The sequence below is a fragment of the Drosophila rhopaloa genome, unplaced genomic scaffold, assembly GCF_018152115.1.
Source record: "Drosophila rhopaloa isolate 14029-0021.01 unplaced genomic scaffold, ASM1815211v1 contig_178, whole genome shotgun sequence".
NCBI classification, from domain to species: Eukaryota; Metazoa; Arthropoda; class Insecta; order Diptera; family Drosophilidae; genus Drosophila; species Drosophila rhopaloa.
The window spans coordinates 4,300,811-4,323,407 of record NW_025335059.1 but is presented as its reverse complement, the minus strand read 5'-3'; the positions used below and the strand labels follow the sequence as shown (position 1 = coordinate 4,323,407).

The window sequence follows — 22,597 nt, the reverse complement described above, 5'->3', positions numbered from 1 at the left end:
TGTGTGTCGTTCACATAAGACGTAATGTAAAATTAGTTATAAAACTTTCAAAAATTTTTTTCTTTATAAGCGCTTTAAAGTTGAAATTGTAGTTTTCGGATTTTGTGTCTCCCCATTCCTCTAGGCGGAGTTCACATCCAAAATAAGTTGGTTTTCTTTCTTTTTGTTTTTAGACAAATGCAGGTGAAATACTTGCGATGCCGTTGCCTACTCTCGAAAATGCATTTTTCTATTTCGCGTGGTTTCACTTATTTTTGTTTTTTGGCGCACAGCAGCGGAGAAAATTCATACCAATTGCACAATCCAAAGGTGTTCCATTTAATTCAATGGCAAACAGGGCAAGCTAGGCCCGCCTGTGGTTTCCAATTTTTTCGTCCCAATTAGTAGTTAGCCAACTATGCAATTTGCAGCTTTTTCCCTTCTCCAAATTTTCAATATCAAATCGAACCACAACAAAAAAAAAGTTTCGTATAAATTTTCCCGCATCTGCTGTACGTTTGAATCTTGACCTGGCTGGGTGTTTTTTTTATCCGTTGGTTTCGGAACCGCTGGGTTCGCTGGAACACAACAATATTTACCTAGTTGGTGATAGCATTCTTCTTTGTTTTTCATAATTGGGGGGTTTTCACTTGGTTTTTACGCGATTTCATTTAGTTATAACAAACAATTTTCAACAATTTTGTACTTTTTGTTTTGTTTCTTGGGTTTCTCTAGCCTTAGCTTTACTCTTCTTTGTTTCTTTTCTTTTTTTGTGTATTTCATTTTCCCTGTTTTTTTACTACTGCTTGCGCTTCTCTCTGTTTAACGGTATCACTAATCGGTTTCTGCTGTTGCTTACATAGGAACAAAACGAGAAGGAACATAATTGAACTTGAATTTGATACAACTTTGGCCAGACTATTGCTGAGTGTTTTGGAATTAAATATCTTTTCTTTACACTATACCCTCTATTGTTTGTGTTTTACATTTGAATTAGTTTCGTTTCTGCCTGCCCGCAGCTCTATTTTTAGCTTTGGCGTGGCCTGCGGACAGTGTTGGTTCGAGCTGTTTGAGTTTAACGTACTTATTTCAGACGTGGAAAGGCGGTCGGGTTTGCAGAGCTGCTAAATCTAATCCGATCTAATTATTTGGACTGGACTCCTTTATACAATGTAATTTTGATTACAGCTTTTGATTTTCGAGTTGCCTGCTGTTTGGTTTAGTGTGGACTATGGACTATGGACTGCTGAAATGGCTAGTGGCTTCTGCTCCTGCTCCTTTTGCTTCTGTTGCTGCTGCTGGTTGGGTGGGGGATCGGGTGGGCTTATCGTGGGTGGGGGTGTCTGTGGGGTGTAGGGTGCAGTTTGGTTCTGCGCTGGAATTAGCACGTTAAATCAGACGCTCGCTGTACCATATTCAGAAATCCGTGTTGTTCGTACTGCCGTCGCCCTCGGCCCCCTCCCCGGCCACGCCCACCTCGCCCACACTGGGCGGCAGAGCCAAGGACAAGGGAGGGGCGGCCGAGCCGGCCACCATCATGGTGGGTTCCGTGTTCCTCCGTTTCATTTTAAGCTTGTTCTTTTTCAACATGGTGGCCTGCGGTCAACGGTAATCATTTTCATTTTGTTTTTAAATGTTATCGTCGTTAAATTATATGTTGTTTTAACAGTTATAAAGAGGGGGAAATTTGAAAGGCAAAGCGTCCGGTGCATTAATTATAGTTAAAATATTTGTTTTCACAGAATTAATTGGTTCGCATTGGTTTGGTAATCGTGTGATTTTGTGTATTTTCATTTGGTTAGAGAGAAAAAGAGAGTAAGAAAATAGAGCGTTAACGTAAAGGAAATAAATTTCGTTTGCCTTAGCTTAGGTTCGTTATAAGTGCTTCAAAAGCTAGCTGAGAAATCAGGCAAAATGCAACGGAACTCAATCAACTAAATGGTTTCGGTTATACATATTTCGATATTGAATGATGGATTACGAAAGCTTGCATTTGAGAAACGGAACGGAAGCGGAAATGGAAATTTAAACAAATTTGACCAAGTTCCTTAAAACAAAAATTAAAGAAAAGTATCGCATAAAAATAAAAAAAAATATTGTGGACAACTTCTAGACGCAGTGGCTTGCTTTGTGTGTGTGTGGTGTGTTCTCGTATGGTGTGTACTGAGGTGGATTGTGGTGGCTTCAGTAAGCTAAGTTCAAGTTCAATAGCGGTGGTCACAGTTCTTCTTGTGCAGTGGGTGGTTGGTTTGGTGGGTGGTGTGTGTTTCTGGGTGGTGGTTCAAAGTATTTAGAGCTCGACAGCACCAAATTTTATTTACAACTATTTTTTAGTTTTTACTTTAAATTTCTTTTTTTTTCTATTTTTTCATTTTTGGCTTGTTAACGCTATTTCTCGCTTGTGGAAGATAAAGTTTTATTGGCTTTCGCATTGGAGTTTTGCTCTTGTTTAAATATTCGATTTGCGGTTACAATTTGGCCATTATTTCTGCTGATCTGTTATGGGTGGTTATACTTTTCGAGGGTTATTGAGTTATCTGGCTATCTGGTTTTATGGGTTGAAACAGGAGAACCAATATCGCAGCCCAGTAGCCAAGCTCTATGTGCTGCCAAAGCCGGCAGGTAGGGCCATCGAAGCCTCCTTTTCCCCATTTTCGGCCAGCTGCTGTTGCTGCTGCTGCTGCAGTTGCTGCTGCGACTGGGACTGCGGGGATCCCGATACCGATCCGGATCCCGATCCCGATCCCTGCTGAGCCACTGAAAGACTCAGTACCGCCGGCGAGATATGCGGCTCGGTGAGACGGCGCTTACTCTTCGTTTTCTTCAGCATGGTGGCCTAGATATATAGCGTAAAACACACACATTGTCAAATCCGACATACACACAGGCACACGCACATCAAACAGAGAAACATTTTATAACGCTACATAGTTATTTTTTTTTTTGCCGATTTCATTAGTTTTTAATTTTTTTTTTTGGACTGCCATCAACAAATGAAAAATGCAGAAAAAACGTGGCTATTTTACATGGTTAGGGGTGGCTCGAGGTGTTTCGGGTGTTGTGTGCTCTATTATTTAATTACGACACATCGGGCGGGATTTACCAGGGGACAAATTACAAGTTTAACATACAGAACACGCATATCCAACGCACACGTAAAAAAATTTTATTTTGTTTTTTAATTCGATGACAATCGGTTGAATTTTCGTAAGTTCCAAAAATTGATAATCCATTTTTTTTATGTTGTTGAGCTTTGTATTCGGGCTTATGTTTTCAGTCTATCAATATAATTTTTATTTCTAACTTTTATGGTAACTTTATAAATTAAAATTCAGAACATTTAAAATTTGAATTATATAGTATATTCTTATTATACTCGTAATTTCCAATATTCGCCCGATCCTTGACATATTTCTTAGAAACATCTACCGATTGCCATATTTTTTTAATAATCAACAATTAGTTTTCGTCATTGTGAGACTAAGGAAATAAAACGACAGGCATTCCTTATTTTATGTCCTAATTGTGGCTCTTTGTGTTGCGCCTAAATATGACTTAAATCTAAATTTAAACTGTCAAGTATGCTCTGTGGATTTTGATTCAATTATTTTTCGTTAGAGGGTGTATCAATAAAAATCAAATCATTTGATAGGTAAATTAAAAGTGTGGTCTGAAATTCAAAAACAATAAAGGTAAGAAAAGCGCATATTTTGGCATGAGTTAAATTTGTTATGTTTATGTGTAAATTTAAGCAGGAAATGAGGGTAATTTTAAGAAGCAGGCATGCGATGGAACAAAGGATTAGCAGATACATGCAGGGAAACGGCAAAGGCGAAATCCAAGTCCGAATGGACCCACTTACCTTAAGGGCCGACTTGAGGACGACCACATCGCCAGGACTCTGGATCCAGGGCTCTCCATCCACCTGAACGGGCATGTCAGTATTCAAGTGTATCTTGATATGACCACCCTGCGGTTGAGATTTGTGATTTAGTTATGTGAAATCTAGTTGCAATCTAGTTCGAATTTACCTGAGCTATGCGCATAGCCGTACGTATTCCGGATTGGATTTGACCCAAGTGGACCACACCAGTGACGCCCACCACCTCCAGCATGCCATCGTAATGGTTGGGCGTGGAGAACTGATCGTCCTTGTCGGGACCCCAGGGATTGGCACCGCTGCCCCAGCTGGAAAAGGGTAATAATGTTTTTAATGTTTATTCATAATCATAAAGTAATACAAAATAATGTAACAAACAAAATAGCAATCAATTTCTTCTTAGCTTACCTTAAAATGTTCAAGATGATAATCCCATCGACGGGTGGTAATTCCACGACCTTGCCATCGACCTCCAGTTTCAACTCCTTGTGCAGATCCTTAACGGCCTTGCGACCCACGATCTTCCGCAGGCCCATCTTCACATAGTAGCCCTTGTTGCGTAGCCGCGAATTGAACTGATTGGGATTCTCCTCTCGCGCATTGTGGAAGTCCAGGCAGAGATCCGCATCTATTCCAATGCCGAAGTAGTTGTTCATCACGAAGATCTGTGAGTTGTCCTCGTTCTGGGCACCGCCTGGATAGATTACGAAGATGGGTTAGTTTCTTTAGTCTCGCCATTTTGAAATAACACATTGAGACGGGACACCGAACATTTAACTCACAACATCGAGGTGGATGATACCCACTAAATATACATAATTAATTTACCCAAGTTTTTGGTAGGACCGCTTAGTGTCTTGAATTTTGACTTTTTTGCGTTTTTCTTACCTTTTATGAAACACTTATGGGATTTTAGACATGCAAATCTACTTAGGTATTTATCTGTACACATCAAAACTAAACAGCATTTATCATCAGGTACCAAAATGGGCTTAAATGGGGATCTTAGGGTAAAGTGAGGCGATTTTTTTGTACATAGAACCGTAGTAACAGTTCTATTAAATTAGTATGTATTACTTATTATACAACTTCTATAACTTGAACTAGTATCTATCTGCTATAAAAATGTATTAGTTAAAGATTTTAATCAAATTATTAAACTATCTTTTGAAATTACAAATAGTTCGAGTTATAGAATATTTATAGTTCTAACTAGAATTATTAGGTTTACTTTGAATATATTAATTACTTGGTTGTTCATAAGTTTTACAAAAATGTTTCGAATATACTTTCGACACTTATTTATTGCTTAATATTTGTACAGACTTTAATATCGTATAGTGGTTTTGTGGGAAACCAGCGATATATTACAGCCGAATTGGAATTCAGTAAAGGCACGTATTCAATTACAACACAAAAGAAAAGTGTTGGGTCAAGGTGAAGGACTGGGACAGGACAATCGGGTTGGAATCTGTGGGGTTAGACACTGGACGGATTTACGAGGATGTTACGTAAAGAAAGAACACACGAACGAAGTTTTGAAAACACCAAATGACCTGATATATCACTCGATGTCAGAGCCGGTAATTGATGATGCTGATTGGTTTGTTGCGATTGCGATAGGTGTGCTTGGTGTGCCTTCTTCTTCTTACCGGTTGTTTGCGAGGGCGCCTTCATGGCCGGCTCTTCGGGCTTGTCCTCCGGATGGAAGACAACCGTCCAGCGGTCCAGCCGGATCTCCTCCGCCTCGATGACGTCGCGCAGCAGATTCAGTGGATCCTCACCGCCGGTGTAGCCGGAGCCCCAGCACAAAACGCGAGCCAAATCGTTGCCTGCACGAGTTTGAATGGTTGATAGTGAACGATTAGTTATATTTTGTATTACAACTACACAAAAATATACTTCTACACTTACCAGTTCCCAGGGGCACTATGGCGCAAGGTGGGCTGGAACACTCTGAGTCCTGGCCCACGTTATCCAGGCACTGCAGCACCCATCCTATGGTGCCGTCGCCACCGCAAACCAGAATCTTGTAGTTGGTTATTTGCCGGAATACATACAATCTGAAAGTATATCAAGAAGATTAGTGGTTAATAAAAGGAACTACACGAATTGGACTTACCCAGGCAGAGGACCGCCATTGTCGAGGTCAAAGACCTGGTAGGGATTCAGCAGTTTCCTAAAGCTCGAGATCAGCTCCAATCCCTGGCAACCGCCGGACTTCACGTTGACGAAGACCAGCAGGGGCCTCACATCGGAGGGCACCATGCTGGGCTCAATGTTTGGCAGGAGCAGCACCAGCAGCTTCTTGTCCTCGATTATGGTCTCGCGGAGATTGTAGAAGGCGCGAACCTGCAAGATACATACGCATTCAACACATGAATAGGGCTCCCTTTTTGGGGCTACTTTTGAATGACCCACCGCTTTCATGGAGTCCTCGAAGGTGAGAACCACGGAGCCGTATTCATAGTAGATGGGTCCGATGCTGATGAACTTATTCTCGTCTGTTACGTACTTGTTGAGGATCTGCTCGTAGTTGCGCTGCGAGAGACCAGTGGGCAGGTTGCCCACGAACAGCGCGATATTGGGACCGTGCGGATCCTGCTTGTGCTGCATGTAGAACCGCATCAGTTCCATCTGGCGAATGGAGTCCTTGCCCAGCTGCTTCATAATATCCCAGGGCCTTTCGTTCCACGACAAGATGCGTTCGGTCACACCACGATCGAGCAGCACTTCCGAGCACCTGTAGAAAAAAAGATAAGTTAAAGAGCTTTTAGGACTGCAGGGTTGGAAACGCACCTGTAGTCCTGTATTTGGTTATCCTGCAGCCCAAACTTGTCCAGGGCGTCGCGTATCAAATCCTTAATAACTGTGCTATTATCTACAGGAACACTGACATAGGGATCCTCCAGCATCGAGCACTGCAGCTTGCCGGGGTAGACGCGCACGTGGCCGCGGTCGCGGTCGTGGAACCGAAGGTAAATGGCCGGCCGCTTGCCCTCCAGGTGCGTCAGGTTCAGCACGGGCGTGGGGTCCAGCATCGGGGTGTCCTCCATGCCCGCCGGTGCGTACAGGTCGGTCAGGTAGAAGGCCTGCGGGTCGCGCGTGATGTGGAATGCCCGCAGCGCGGTGGTCAGCAGCTGCTCCAGCGTATAAGTGCGCTGCACGATGATCACCCGGTACTGCTGGCGTCGGAATGAGTTGTTGCCATCGAACACCTTGATCATCTCTGTGGATACCATTTAAGATGATGTTGAAGAGGGGCTTCCCCATTAAATGTATTCCATATTCACGTCTTACCTATATCCTTTTCCTCGCGCTCCTTCTCCTTCTTTTCGCGATCCTTCTCCGACTTATCCGACTTGTGACCGGAGCCGGAGTCGGGTCTATAGTGTCCAGAGGAACCACCGGCAGCCGATGACGATGCACCAGCTGCGGAGGAGCCTCCTGCTCCGCCGCCACCTGCTCCACTGCTACTAGGTCCATGGCCCGATTCGGTCTTGCTGGCCGACTCCTCGTCCTTGAAACGGGGCGTGTCGCCGCTGCTGAACTCCTCGGATATGCTGCGTGCTGGGGGTCACAGGAATGGGGGTCAGTAACTGGCCAGATCCTCACTGGGACAGGCATTTTTTAGTAGCAACAAAAGCGGACTCGGCCTAGTTTTAGATACTTAGTGATGCTCGGAAAAATGTGCACTATACAACTATTTTAACAACAAGCATTGTTTTTGCATAGTGATACAAATTTGAAAAGGTATCATCTTAATAAATTTATCTTTAAGTTAAACAGTTTTAAATGACACAATATAATATTTTTCTTTTTCATGGTGAAAACATAAGCAAAATGTTACAGAAAACTTTTACCGGTCTAAAGTTATAAGAAAGTGGCAATAAAAAAAAACCTATTCTTAAATGTTGTTCTTTAGTTATGAATTATAAAATACATATTTTTCCGAGTGTTTATCATGCGGTTATGCGGGTGTTAATGATTAGTGGCATTGCAATGTGGGGCGGAATGGTGCGGATGATAAGTGGTTCGATGGTTAGCGATTAGTGGGAAGTGGCTTGGTGGCTCAACGAAAAAGGAACGGGGTAACCAAAACCAAAACCAAAACGCAGTGGTTAGCGCAAACTAAGGACCAGTCGAAACCCAGACCCGGATCCTTCTGTTAGCAGGGACTGAGACAGAGAGACAAAGAGAAGTGAAAGGAGTACGGTTGGCTAGTCACCTCTGCGCTTCTGGTAGCGCGGCTTGCGCCAGCCGACGGAGAGGCCATGCCGCACCTGGCGGAGCAGCCGACCCAGGACATGACCATCGCTGGCATCGCTGGCCCTGGACCGACTACTGGCCCCGCCGTCGCTGATGTCGCCGGCGAAGGCCAGATCATCGCTGGCCCCGCTCGGCCGGTCGTCCAGGTAGAGATCCTCGAAGCCCACATCGTCGTCCACATCGGTGGCGTCCAGTCGACGTGCCAGCATGTGAAAGTTGTCGTCGTACGGCTGGTAGTTGCCATCCTCGTCCTGGATGGTGATCTCGATGTTCTGCGACAGCCTGTCCAGGCTGTAGTTGCTCTTGCCCCCGCTCCGGCCGCATTCTTGGGCGATCTCTTCGAGCGTCGGCGCTGGAACAGGCCGCGTCCGTACTTCTTGTACCGCGACACGGCCGCAATGGCCGCCGACTCCTGGAAGGACTTGCTTCTGCCCACCGGCGACAGCTGGAGCAGGGTCGCCGGAGCCGAGGGCGAGGCCGAAGAGCAATCACTGGAGTTGGAGTTGGACAGCGGCGAGCTGAGGGAGCCACCCTTGCCCTGCGCCTTGTGCTTGGGCATGAGTATGGGCTTGGGCCTGGCCTGGGCCAGAGCCCCAGTCTTGGGTTGCTGGCGTCCGCCCTGGACGCTCAAGGCGTGTCCGGACTTTCCCGGGGCAGTGGTGGTGGTGGTGGAGGTGATAGTTGGCTTGGTGGCGGGTGCAGCTCCTCCTCCCGGGGCATTGGAGGCGTTGCTGTTGTTACTACTATTATAGCTAAGGTTGCTGATCAGGTTAAGGCTACTGTCGAGGTCGTCGGTGTTGGTCAGCTCGCCGCCCGTGTCCGAGGTCTCGTAGCAGCTCTCCCGCGGCACCGTCTCCGCCTCGCCCTCGGCCTCTGCCTCGGCATCCCCGTGGTAGTCCGTCTCACTGACGTCCCGTGGCTGCCGGCTGCGCAGGGATCGCCGGCGCAGCGCCACGTCGCAGTGGTCGTAGTCGTCGCTGAGATCGCCACCGCTTATATCACAGACACCGCCGTCCACATCGTCCTCGTCCTCGCTGGGCGAGATCGCCCCACCGGAGGAGCCCCGTTTCCGCCTCCGCTTGCCCTGACCCAGTTTCCGGAAGAGATTCGTGTAGAGCAGGTGCAGCGATGAGTTGGCCGAGGGCGACTTCTGCAGATTGCCGACCACATTCGACGTGGACGTGGTCAGCTGCAGGGCGCTGTCCTGCTCCGTGTTCTCCTCCTCGAGCTCCTCCTCCGGCTGATCCCGATCTTGATCCCGATCCTGTTCCGCCTCGTTGCTCGTCTCGCCGACTGTGAGGGAGGAGGGCGTGGGCGAGTGGCAGAGCGAGATGGAGCCACAGGAGGTGGGCGTGGGCGGTGTGGAAAAGAGAAAATGTTGTTTCGATTGTTCGCGTCTTTGCCTGTGGAGCTCGAGCAGCTCCTTCAGGCCGAGACCCGCCAGTGACCCCGATCCCGCACCCGGAATCGGGCAGCTCAAATCCGGACTGGCTGCCGATGGCGCCCAAACACACACATAGAGAGACACATCATCAATCAACCGAAAACGTAAATATTTTGCATAAAACCCAAAAGAGAGAAAAGAAAAGAAAAAACGTAACGAAAAATAAATCAAAAATCAAAAAAGTATAGGGAAAATCGAAGAAAATCATCGGTGGGATTGGTGGAGTGAGAGAGAGTGGTGGTCTGCTATGATCTGAATGAGCTGGATGAGCTGGAGCGATGTGGTATCTGATCATTGGAGTTATTGTTTTCGGTTTTTTTTCAGTGATCGGAGTGTGCACACAACACAACATCGATAGCAACTTTTTTGGGGGTGGGTGAGTATCGCTACATCGCTATAGAAGGTGAGTGCGCCAGCCTGCACTGAGAAATTGAGTCATCTAGAATGCAAATTTGATAATATTTTAACATATTCCTTAATCTGGGCTTTTTATATTTAAAAAAATTGTTAATTCTTAACAAACAAGAAGAATTCTTTACATATAAATATCTGATCTCAACCTTTGTAGTAAAATGGAATTTAACTTTTTTCAAGAACATGTTGAATAAAATAAAAAAAAATATGAATATTAAGGTGTGCTTCTTTAAATATTTACTACCAGTTTTCTAAAACTATATTTATTTTGCTTGTCAATTTCGATCCAATAGTTATCATTCAATTAAACCTAACTGACAAAAGGTTGAATGGCTTGACCTCGATGGATGAACATTTATAGTCAAAAAATTGTACTATTCTATATTGCAGCTGCCTCCTTTTTCTCAGTGCAGGATCTGGCCGATTAAGAAGTTGATTTTGATAGGACCTGGGATAGCTAAGATCCTCGGAGTATCTCTATGAGGGTGGCTAAATGTACTTACGACACGAGTAGTCGCGCACGAGCGAAGTCTTCGATTTGACCTGGACGCCGATAATGGCCTCGATGGGCACCTCGGTGCGCGGAATCGAGACTGAGTGCGGAGGTAAGTAGATAGGTTGTAGAATACCAAAATTACATTCGGTTGGCAGGTACACGCGACATCCGGCATGGGTCGTCATGCCACACCACTCGCAGCGATAGCCTGGTTGTAAAACAAGAGTGGTTGTAAAAACACATAAACATATTCTAAATGTGGCTTGGGTGAGCGTGTGGCCAACTCACCAGTGAGACATTCCGAGGACCAACAGGTTTTCTTGCAGTAGGCGCATTTGGACGTTGATGGAAGATTGCCCTCTCGCCAGTGATGCTGTTCGAATTAAATATGTCATTATTACTCATCCTGGCTAGACTGGCAAATGCACTCACCTGATGCTTCACATTAAGCAGCTCCTTGCCCGGCACATACGTGGCATTCTCGGTGCAATCGGGCACGGCAAAATCTTGGCACTCAATATGCGCGAAATATTCGCAGACTGTGGATAATTATATTATTAGATAAGTCGATCATGAAGAAAGTGTGAATAAATAACTCAAAATGGTCAAGAAAACTTAAAGGCACCACTTATTTGGGGCTTATGCTAACATAAACGCATGTAGCCCAAAACTTAGCATACTTATGTGGTAATAAACGTAATATGGGAATCTTATACAATAGGATTTAGGCATTGGTAGGTATATGTTTAAACACGACAATTTTAAGTTATGTATTATTATATATTTGAAGCTTGCACTTTCACACTTAGTGTTAAATATAAATGGGCAAGATATTGGTTCTACACATCTATATAGCAACAATGGAAGCATCGAACAATGGATCGCAGATCGATAAGTGGACAGAAGTGACTGACACGAAACATGACTGCTGCGAAACCCATTATCGGGGCATCGGGGGATAGAGGAACTGAGGACCGATACATATATACTGTCACTTACCTAAACAATGCACCGCTGGCGTTTCATCCAATCGCTTACGGCAGACTGTGCAGAATTTTCTCTTGTGATGAGTTGGCTCGGACCAACAATGGGCAACGGGATTCTGTGGGGGATGACACATGACAGCTATATTCGTTCTGAATTGTGAATGCGAGTGCCTCTGCTGGCTACGTACCTTTATAATGCATGGAGCGATGCCGGAACAGGGCGTTACCACGCTGCTGACACATCGTTCGTGAATGATAAAGTTGCAAACTGTAAGTGGAGGAGCAGGGAAAGAGGTGTGGTTATGCAACGTGTCGGTAGAAGTTCAGAAGTTATTTCAATGAGATTACAATGTCTAGTTGTTATCTAAATGGACCAGGCAAATGTGCCATTGCGTATACGTAATATCCCCCAACAATTGAAAAAAAGGGAGCCAGATGAAAAAATATTTTAAAAACTATACGGCTTGTACTCGAGTGGCTTGTGTATTATAGCTATGTAATAATACAATTGTTTACATTAAGAAAGAATAAACGAAAATGGATTACGTATACGTAATATACCTCGACAACAAATGGAATCACTTCAATTAATCGTTTTAAATAGTTTATAGTCTATATAAATATCTATAAAAATAAAAATTTAAGGACACTAGAAAATCCTTTAAAGATAGTCGAGTTGATATACATAATCTTTTGAAAATTATAAAATCGGTTATCTATTAGAGTGATAAAAGCATAGTTTCAACCCCTTGATTTGAAGAGCAACTATTGCATTTTAAAATCTAAAAAGGCTGATTTCTGTATAAAAGTTTGATGTCCCCTGAGAGTACCGTTTTATAAATGGATCTCCTGGCAAGCCACACCCCACTCCGCCCCTGCGTGCAACCGCAAAGTCACCGCGTCATTGGCAGCCTGCAAGCCATTCATAGTTGCCGAGTTCACGGACGACGGCACATTCATTGAAGTTCCCCGCAGGGCAACCTAAGGGGGTCGAGGGGAAAGGGGACGCAAGTGGCAAGCTCTGAGCTAAGTGGCCAAGGCAATGGAACAGAGGGGTGTGGGAGGACGAGGACGAGGACTGAACTAAGGCACAAGGATAACTGCACGCACAAAGCCCGGGTGTGTACTCATCTTCCTCATTCACTCTCTGGCCGTCCCTTTTGTTTGCCACCTGAGCGACAAGTGAATCCCTGCTGCACGGAAAATAATATCTTGTAACATAAGAACTATAATTAATAACCATGGTTTTTTGATAACAACCTTATATCAATAAATGTAAATTTTTATAATAGTATTTCGCAAGACATTAAATAGACCAACCAGATTCTGATTCTACTAATTGTTTAAAATTTTCCATATTCTTATCCCTTCTAGAAATCAATAAAAATTTTTTAAATAGATAAGATTCCTTAACAATGAAATATGGATTGATTTGGCAAAGTTTCTAACTGTTCGCTAAGTTCTTACAGTGTTTTTTCTTAGTGCACTTTTGAAAAGAAAGCCGAAAACTGGGAAAAAAACAGCACTCTCTTCTCTATAAAAATATATGTATACTTATATGTATATATATGTATGCTTGCGTTTTTTGTGCACCAAACTTAACATAGATATCATAGTTCTATTTTTAGCCCGCCGTAAAAGTTGTATTTACACATAGACAAAAGTCGGGGCGGCACACAAAAACAAACACTTGCTGCGTTCGTATGTATGTACTATAAATGCATAATTATCTTTGCGTGTGGTGGTGCGCAGGGGAAGGGGAAAGGGGGAGTAAAGAGCAGGGGGTGGCGAGAGGAAGAAAGCTGAAAACTAGGCCGCTGACCTGAGGCGCAGTGCTGACGTCATGAATGAACTCGTGAATGTGTTTTAGTTTTTGGCCCGTTTTATAAATAAAACAGCGGGCAGTCGTCGTCAAGCAGTGCAAGCAGGGTGAAATGAAGAGAGATGGAGAAGGACAAACGTGATGCTCGCTGCAATGGAAATGCAAAACATAACTGTAGTTTCGTTCAGCCAGCAATCCGTCTCGCTCTGGCCTAAGTTTTTTCCAAGTTTTTTGTCGGTCTGTTGTTGTTTTGTTGCACGTGCGATGGGTGATTGGATGGGTGGAAGTGCAGAAGCAACAGCTGAGCATGTATACGCCCTGTGGGTCAGCGGTTGAAATCGGAGTGTGTTTTTTTGTAGGTATTCTCCACTTTGTTGCATTCCTGCATTATGTATACTAGCAAAAATTGTCTGCTTGCTCTCGCTCTCTTTTCCTCCTTCTCTTCGTTTTTTTTTGTGTAGATAAGCATAAGCAGACAAACAGCGACGCCAACGCATGGGGAAATTTTCGAAATGATTTTCTTTATGCTTTCCTTTTGTATGGCTGTCTGTGTGTGTGTGTGGGGAAATTTTGGGTTGGAAACTCAACACACTTTTACTTTTCCCTCGCTTCATTTTCTTTCCCTTTTGGCCAAAGGCAATAAAACCAAGAATAACAAAAGAGAATCAAGAAGAAGAACAAGAACCAGCAGCACAAAGCCAAATTTAAAGCACACACCAATACATAAACGGAGGAAAAGGACAAAGGAAAAAGAAGAAGCAGAGGGAGTTAGGGACAATTGAATACGCAGAAGTTGACATGCGTAGTGCGTGAAGAGGAAGCACAATTAAAATTGATATTTGCTCAGAGCAGAGTTATACAATTCGATTGAGGTGTAGCCGAAACATACCTATGTATGTATTGTATGTACATACATATGTACATGGCAAAAGCAGGAAGCTAAAGAAGAAGAACTCCCAAGAATTAAAAATATCTGGAAATGCACACATAAACACATTTACAACGTTTCAGTTATATTGCGCATATCAAAAACGCATAAATTATATTCCCCTAATGTCAGAAAAGAGTACCCAATATATAAAAATAAACTATCAAACATATTTTTAAATCTAAAATAATAATAAAATGATAAAATTAAATTTAATATTTTATTTCAATTCCCTGAAATTCGATCTGTCAGAAAGTAGGCCATGATTTTTGATAAATAAAGGACTGATTTTTATCCTTTCTTCACGTCTAAAAACTATCACCGAAATTACTATCTTATTTAGGTATACATTTAATATCTAAGAACTTCAGCCGCGCATTTCTTTTCCGTTTTGTACCTCAACGTCAGGCAATTTCAGAATCATAAATTTAATTTCAGAGCAATCTTTTTTCCTGATTGAAATGGAAGTAAATGTAGTTTCTATTTCAGCTGCAAATTGCAAAATATTTTTAGATACTTTTAAAATGGGAGGGGTTAAGATTTATAGAATACAGCATAATTCTGTGTAAAATTAGTTATGCAGTATAAGTTTCACCCATTAAGACGCATAGGCTTCTGCACTGCTTAATTGACATTTAATCGGACTTGGCTTGATTTCATTATGGTCGGAAGCACTTTTGACTGGAGATTTTTTCCGGCTGGCCTGCAACGTCAGCAGTGCCCTCCCACTTTATCATTCTTTCGAATTCCTCACCTCCCAGTCGGTCTGTTCGGTTTGCCAGCCAAACTGACGACCCCGAAAGTCTTTTCTTAATACCCTTATTGAAGACAGCATATACGAATTTAAATTCAATTTAATTATTAACTAGAAAAAACTTTCCTATAAAAGTAATTGTTTTTACCATGTATAATACAAATAAGCCAATGGCTTTCTAAGAGCCAGAGAAGCCAGATATTTGTAAAACTTATCGTTATATTATTATTTACTTATTTTATTACACCTACGCAATACAAATATTAAGCAATAGTGTATTAATTGATCGCTTTTAAAGGTTAGCCTCTGTTGGTGCTCTCGTTGTTCGCCATTCGCTTTGGTTATGAATGAACAGCGTCGACAACGAGGCAATTAACAAGGCAAGTCCCCCTTCCATTCATCACCCCCATTCCAAAAAACATCAATCCCCCACTCCACTCGGTTTTCGGTTCCGCTGGCATCGTCGTCATATTCCATGGCGGCCATTGATGACGCACTTTTAGCCCTTCGCTGCTATCGGCAGGGGCACCTCGCTCGGATTCAGATTCGGATCCGGATCGGTGGGGTGTGGGGCTGGGGTTGTTGCTGCATTGAGGTGGATGGTTCAGGGGCGCTTCTACCGGCTTGTAGATATCTCAAGCACCACCCCCACACCCGCAGGTCATGCATCCAATTTGATTTGGTTGCGCACCTGCTGCTCTTGTTGCACACTGCCGCCGCTTCCCCTGAAAAACCAATTCAAAATTCGCCTGCGGCCTGCGCTGCAAATGTGTGTGTGTGTTTTGCACAGTGTACGAGAGTGCATTTCGCATTTGACCTAGTTTCTAGAGTCAGAGAGCCTGAGCTCTATTTCTGGTCTTTTTCTGGGTAATTGCGTGGGGTGCAGAGCTGCAGCTGCAGTTCCAGCTTTATCCAGGGTTCAAACTTAATTATGAAGGCGTTTTGAATCATTCGCCCACTTTTAAAACGCCTCTGCGCCATTTCCATTCGTCCTACGCGTCGTATGCGTGATGTGCAGCAAAGGAGCTACGCCCCCGAGGGTATGCAACGCAAATTTGACATATTTTTCGCACTCAATACTATATGGTATTAACATACATATGTATATGACTTCTTAATATAAAAATCGGATGTTTTCACCGCCATTAACACTGTGCCAAAATGCACTGAAAATGTCATAGGCAAGTGCAAAAAAAATATATCGAAATTTCGAGATGTTTGTCTGCCGAGGGCAATAAAATTTCTGTCGAAATGGTGGAATCAACGAATGAGTGCATTTTTGGAATTCGGTTTTTTTTTTCATTCATGTCTTTATCTTTTATGATCTCTCGCATTAGCCATTAAAGTGAATAGAGCAACAAACCATGGTTCGCTGAAAAAGACCAAAAAGATGTAAACAGCTTTGGTACTAAATAAGCATTTACATACAACTGCTTTTCTTCTTATTAAAAGGAATTCATTACATTAAAAGAATTGCAACATGTATACTTTAAGTATATTCAATTTCATATACTATATCGGTTTCTTTCTTTCTCATTGCTATCAAAACAAGAAACTTTGTTCAAACTTTGATTATGGGTATACACTTTTAATATGCCTTACAAGTACATTATATTTTTAAAATCTCTACTCTTGTTCTTTTATCATAGTGTTAATAGTGCTAATGTTGCCAATTAGAAAAGTTTGAGAAGAACGTGGGTGGCTATGAAGTGGCAAAAGAAGCGCACTCTCGTCGAAACTGTAAACACAAAGGCCGCATAAAATGGCAATCGTGATTTGCGATAATTATAATAATAGCAAAAACCAGAGCCACAAATCCCATGAACAAAATTGCATAAATAAACAGAAGAAAAGCGGAGAAGATTCATCATGATGCGAGGCGCCTAACACGCTTCCCATTGGGAGAGTCAGATGCCTCAATTTTGTGGATTGCGAGTCTGATTTTGTCCCTACTTCGTTTCGATTCTATTCGATTCGCAATGGCTTTGGCTTAAATTGCGCTGGGCGAGTGATGTGCTCTGTTTTATAGATTTCCATGGCAGTGGTACAAACATATAGCCGAGCATACATATATATACACAACGAATCGGAGCTGACTATGACGTCGTTGGCGCTCCGCTCACGTCACGACAGACACGGCCAACAGCCGCACAATTTGGAAAAGTTCAAACGCGCACACTTCTCGGCCGCAAATAGCCTGATGATGCTGCCCCTATACCATACTATAGCATATACTATACTACAAGTTGGATGTAGATGGTGCCCCTGTCGGACCGTGCAATCTATAGAATCTATACAATCTACACAAGCTATAGATGACCCATTGGTCATGTGGTGATGACGTTGAGTCTGCCAGGGAAAAACTTATTTAATTCTATTGGGAAACCGCAAATTAGATAGCCAGAAACTACATCAAATGCAATAGCTATTGATCTTAATATAATTTTAGTTATTTATTGTTTTTGATGTTTAATAGTTCAACCGTTATCACTATTTGTTGTACAATTTTGACAGATCATTATTATTGTGTTAAGTGTATATGAAAATTCCGCCCAAGATCATTAACCTTTAAAATGCTCTACGATTAATTATGTTTAAAGACACCCAAGTAATTAATACTGTCTAAAATCCCGCCCATAATAATAACTAATCTTTTCTTGTCTTAAGTTTATTAGACATTTTCTTCCTGCATTTCTGTTTTATTGTAATGCCTGTGCACGTCTTTGTTTTTACAACCTCCCCATCGCCATCACCAGCGGCCGCATTTCCATTCCAAGTTTATGGCAATTTAAAAAGTATTTTCAAAACTAGACGAAATGTATTTTTACATCTGCCACTGCCGTTGAAGACGTTCGATGATTTGCGTGTTACCTTTTCTCGGTTCTGTTTAGTGCCCAATAATTACAACTTATTTCAATTGCGGCCGTCGAAACTAAACCGAGAACTGATAGACAGGCACAGGAAACCGACATATTAAAAACAAATGCCGATTCGGAAGAATCTATGAACGCTTTGGATAATTTTTTAAGAGAGATATGTATGTTTTTACAGGCAACCAAAACAGGCTTATAGGTTCAGGTGACATTAAATTCAAAGTCAAAGAGCTTATCTGGTTTCAAATAATAATGATCCCCACACTTATATGCATTATTGAATGGTTTTTGCTACTCACCTTCGCAGATATATCCCTGCTGGATGAGGCCCCAGAGCAGATCCGAGCAATGGTGACAGTATGTTGGCTTATGAAATGTCTTCTTCACGAATGAATGCCCACCATCCGCCATTTTGTTTGCCTGTGTCCGCTGCCCGCCCCTCTTCCTGTCCTTCCGCTTCCGGTCTATCCTGCTCCTTTTTGTGCTGCCTTATGCGTAGCTGTTGCTTTGTGCGTTGGCCTTCTTGAGGTTGCTGTTACAGCTGCAATTTCAGTTGCTGTTGCTGTTGCAGCTGCAATATCTCTCGCTGTTGCAGTTAGAGCTGCAATATTTGTGGCTGCTGCAATTGCAATATGTGTTGCACTTGCAATATCTGTTGCTGCGGTCTTGATGGGCTATTTCGAAGTGGGCTTCTTTCCGTTTGGCAACTTAGGCCGCTGCTGCCGGTGCGGGCGTCGACGCCAGCTGAGGCAGCGCTGCCGTACCGGCCGAGGGCGTTCGATTGGCGTGGGCGTGGCAGGGCGAGAATCCGACCAGCTTGGACTGCTCCTTCTGATCCTGCTGCTGGTGCTTTTCTAACTTCTCCTGTGGTTGCTGCTGCTGCTGCTGACAAAAGCGATGCGAAAGTGACGACGGCGAAAGTGACGGCGACGAAGGCTGCATTTTCATCCATTGGTCAGGTGGCGGCTAACCTATCCGGACATTTGCTTGCCGGGTTCGGTGTAATTCCTCGATTTGACTTTAATAATCGTTACTAGTTTCTATATACATATTGGCTATGTATCATTTTGGTTTAGATATATGCATCTTTGGTTTGGTTAAGCGTTTTCGGTTATAACTTTCTTTGGTGGTGAGTTTTTACTGTTAATTATTTACAATATCTGGCGCTGCACTAAACAAAAAATGGATAATTGGTATTTATAAATTTTCATCATTTGTGTGTGCCATTTTGGATATATTTATTATTTGTATTTTGGATATAGCACTGGACACAGGCGCAAACACACACGTAGGCACACTTCACTCGGCGGGCGGTCTTCACTTTACTACTACCAAAAACGAACGGCCGCAGCAGCAGCAGCTCGGAAAATGTTTTTCTTCGACTTCGCTCTTTCCTTGCCTTTCCACTTTCCGTTTTCCTGCGCTGATACGTGGTCGCCGCACCCCCCAACAAAAAAAAAACAGCACAGCCAAAAAAAAAGGAAAATGTTTCCCGATAATAAAATCCACAAGAGCGGGAGTTTCCACAGGGAAAAGCGAGTGAAAGAAAGAGAGGGAACAGGCTGCGCGAGAGAGAAAGCACGCGTCAGGCGTGGTGAGTTGGCTAAAAAAGTTCCCAGTATTCTTGGAGCACCAGCACCATAAAAAAGTAGTAGACATCAATATAATAATAGAAGTGGCAAAAATATGATATCAACAGCGTGTACTGCTGGGAGAAAGAAAGAGAGGAGGCGACAGAGAGAAAGCCCGAACTGCATTGCTTAATTTTTCCCAGCGCTATTCATTTAATTTCCATAGCCGCGGCGCCCTTAAGTATGCAACATGTTCTGTGATGAACCAATTACCACCGCCATCCACTTTATCAGCCCCCATCACCAAACCGCCCACTGCGAGAGGAGATGGCCAAGGACAATCCAGTCAAATATTATATCATACAGGTCCTAATAATAGACGGAAACAAAGGTAACGACACTTGAAGTTTTCAACTTGATGACAATAAACGATAGCTAACGGAAAGCACACAAATCCACAGTGTGTGTATGCGAACAGTTAGGGTCGGCATAATAGCCCTTGAGAGTAAGAATCTTTTCCTTAATAATGTGTGTAACATTTTTCTGAATTTGTTGAGTAAATTAAACCTTTAATTTCTGTTATTAGCGGACGGATATTTTAAAAAAACTACTAAAAGATATACAAGTTTTTAAGAACTAAAGGAAATATTTGAAAACAAATAGAAAGATTGGAATAAGGCTGTAATTATATTTTTCTTTTGCATTTAAGGTTTGTGGTTGTGAACTCTTAACGTAAATTTGTTCACAACTGAAATATGCCATAAAGGATAAAAAAATTATGATGGATCATTTTATCCCTGAAAACGAAATACCCGAGATATAAAATTGAACACAGAAGAAACATAGTATAATTAGCCCTTTTACTTTAGCTAAGTGAAAACTTGTGCAAAGTGTTTTGAACTTGGACCTGGCAGTACTATTATTCGGGACGCAACTGTGAGTGTGGAGCCAGCCTGACGACGTGGAATGTCCAGGACCCGTTTCCCGTGTCCATATATATATATATATATCCTGGCCACCAGGCGATGTCCTGGCGTCATGCGCACTTCCCAATCCACCACACAGCCGCTCGAACTCAACTCCACCACGGTGAAGCGGTTTAACGAAAGTCGCCAAGTTTAAGGATAAATCACAACGAGCAATATTTTTGCAACAAATGCGATGAACGGGAGGAGAGGGGTGGGAGTGATGGAAAACTTTGCGGCTTTGCTTTTATTCGGGAAATTATTGTTTTGTTTTGGGCTGAGGAAAAAAATTCTGAAAATTATGGATGCTAATGGGGGGCCCAAAAAAGCGAGATATATAGATTTCAGAGGCTGTGTACACACACACTCTACAACTGTAGACACGGCGGCCGTACTTCGCACCCACTGGGGCCGTGGTGGCGCCCACCCCGACCTCGCCGCCCACCGCTCCCCTGGACTTGCCGCCCACTTTCCCACCCAGTGCTGCGCGCTTCGCTCTTTTCGGGCCGCATGAGCAAATCGCAATAGATAGAGAATTTTTTTCTTTCTTTCTTTTGCTGGCGCGGCTTGATTCCTTGCCACCATAAATGATACATATAGGTATATCATATATTATGTACAAATGTATCTGGTTGGTTAGTGAGCGAGTGGCCTTGTCTTTTTTTCATTGTTAATCACTCAAAGGAGTTAATTTCGTTTTGGAGACCGTTTTGGCAGGGAAAGTCAGGCCTGGAAAATTCAGCACTTGGCACATATGACAACGTAATTTTCACACACACACTCGCGATTTTGGAGAGAGAAATTTTATGTACCATACATTTTTGAAGCTGCAAAACTTTGCACAGTCGATTTTCACACTGCTGCTGCCGCTGATTCTACTTTTTCATTAGATTTCCCCGCACTTCAAACTTTTCCATCTCCGGATGGAAAATTATTCACCGCACAAGGAGAGTTTAACCGAGTTCGCGAGTTTCGCGAGCTTTTAACGTGTTTTTTTGTGCACTTTCTTGCACACTTTCGCCGCCTGCTGCGTATGTGTGAAAATTTTCCTGTGTGCTGGGCTGTGGAATTGGAAATCTAGTGAAAATCCGCAACCGTTACGTACGGAAGAGCACACCTAGCTGCTGTGTGTGCTCCGCTGAAGACGATGGCGCTCTGCGGACGGGTCCGCAACTTTCTCGCAGCGCAGCGCCTTTATCGCTGCTCCGCCTGGCGCTCACGCTCCGTCCTGCTCCCACTCGACGGGGGGCCACTCGCTCCGTCTCGCTCGGCAGTGTGGTGGGTTCGAGTTCCTGTGTGCGTAAGAGCCCAACAACAAACAGGGGGAAATTTTGGGGAGCTCCCATTAGCCAGAGAGCGCGAGAGAGCAGGATGCCAGCGCTTGTGCCGTCGCTCTCTCTCTCTTTTTCTCTCTAAATTTCTGGCTCTCTCGCCCGCCCCCAAATAAAAATGAAATCAACAATTTGTTGGTCGAAGAGCTGCCAACTTAGCCTCTAATAAATGTGGCCAAAACGCTGGGGGACGAAAATAGTACAAAAGAAACACCGTTATTGTAGTCAAACAAAATAAAAAATATTTATTGCTTTAGTTTTTGCTGAATATACATCATTTATTGGTCCCTAATAATATTAAATTAGTATTAAAAACTTACCCAGAATGTGTGCTTTAAAAGTTTGATGGATTGCCAAACGGTCTGCATGATCCTCTCAAAACATTATAATAATTTGCACCACTTAATCTTAATAAACTAACCAATTTCATAGCATGGCATAGAAAAACGATGGTCTCTTTTAATAATAATAAAATAATAAATAATAATAATAAATAATAATAATTAATAATAATTAAATAATACCGTTTTCTAGAATCACAGTTTTAATTTTTTTTTTTTTTTTTTTTAGTTTGTTGAACACGTTACACAAGGATGGACCTTGTTTTCGTGTATTGACGAATTATTTCTAAAGATCCCAAAAAAAACGTGTGCTCCATTCTTGAGCAAATCAGGTGTGGTTATAGCCGGTCAAAAGTTAATCAAGATGTGTTATTACAATAGACGACCGTGTCTGTCACGGCCGAGTTTTAATTTGAGCTGTGATAAATTGAAAGCTTTTTAAACTTTTCAGTTTTAATTTAAAAAAATGGTATGAAATGTTTCTGAAAGTTACTTTCCCAATTTTAAAGGTTAAGGATTGAAATTTGTCGATATTTCAATTCCA

General features: G+C 42.9%; 1 protein-coding gene across 1 annotated transcript; it reads right to left on the bottom strand.

Moving 5' to 3' along the window:
* Nucleotides 1-735: 735 nt before the first annotated feature.
* Nucleotides 736-21,524, bottom strand: LOC108044136 (diacylglycerol kinase theta). The gene is given in 19 exon segments (XM_044459199.1): nucleotides 736-1,575; nucleotides 3,842-3,949; nucleotides 4,011-4,167; nucleotides 4,268-4,553; nucleotides 5,416-5,691; nucleotides 5,774-5,926; nucleotides 5,929-6,211; nucleotides 6,281-6,602; nucleotides 6,659-7,088; nucleotides 7,160-7,429; nucleotides 8,088-8,441; nucleotides 8,444-9,619; nucleotides 10,490-10,690; nucleotides 10,771-10,855; nucleotides 10,915-11,021; nucleotides 11,482-11,584; nucleotides 11,657-11,736; nucleotides 18,145-19,016; nucleotides 21,194-21,524. Coding segments are annotated over 18 exon segments (4,683 nt in total). The 5' UTR covers nucleotides 18,257-19,016; nucleotides 21,194-21,524; the 3' UTR covers nucleotides 736-1,395.
* Nucleotides 21,525-22,597: the final 1,073 nt, after the last annotated feature.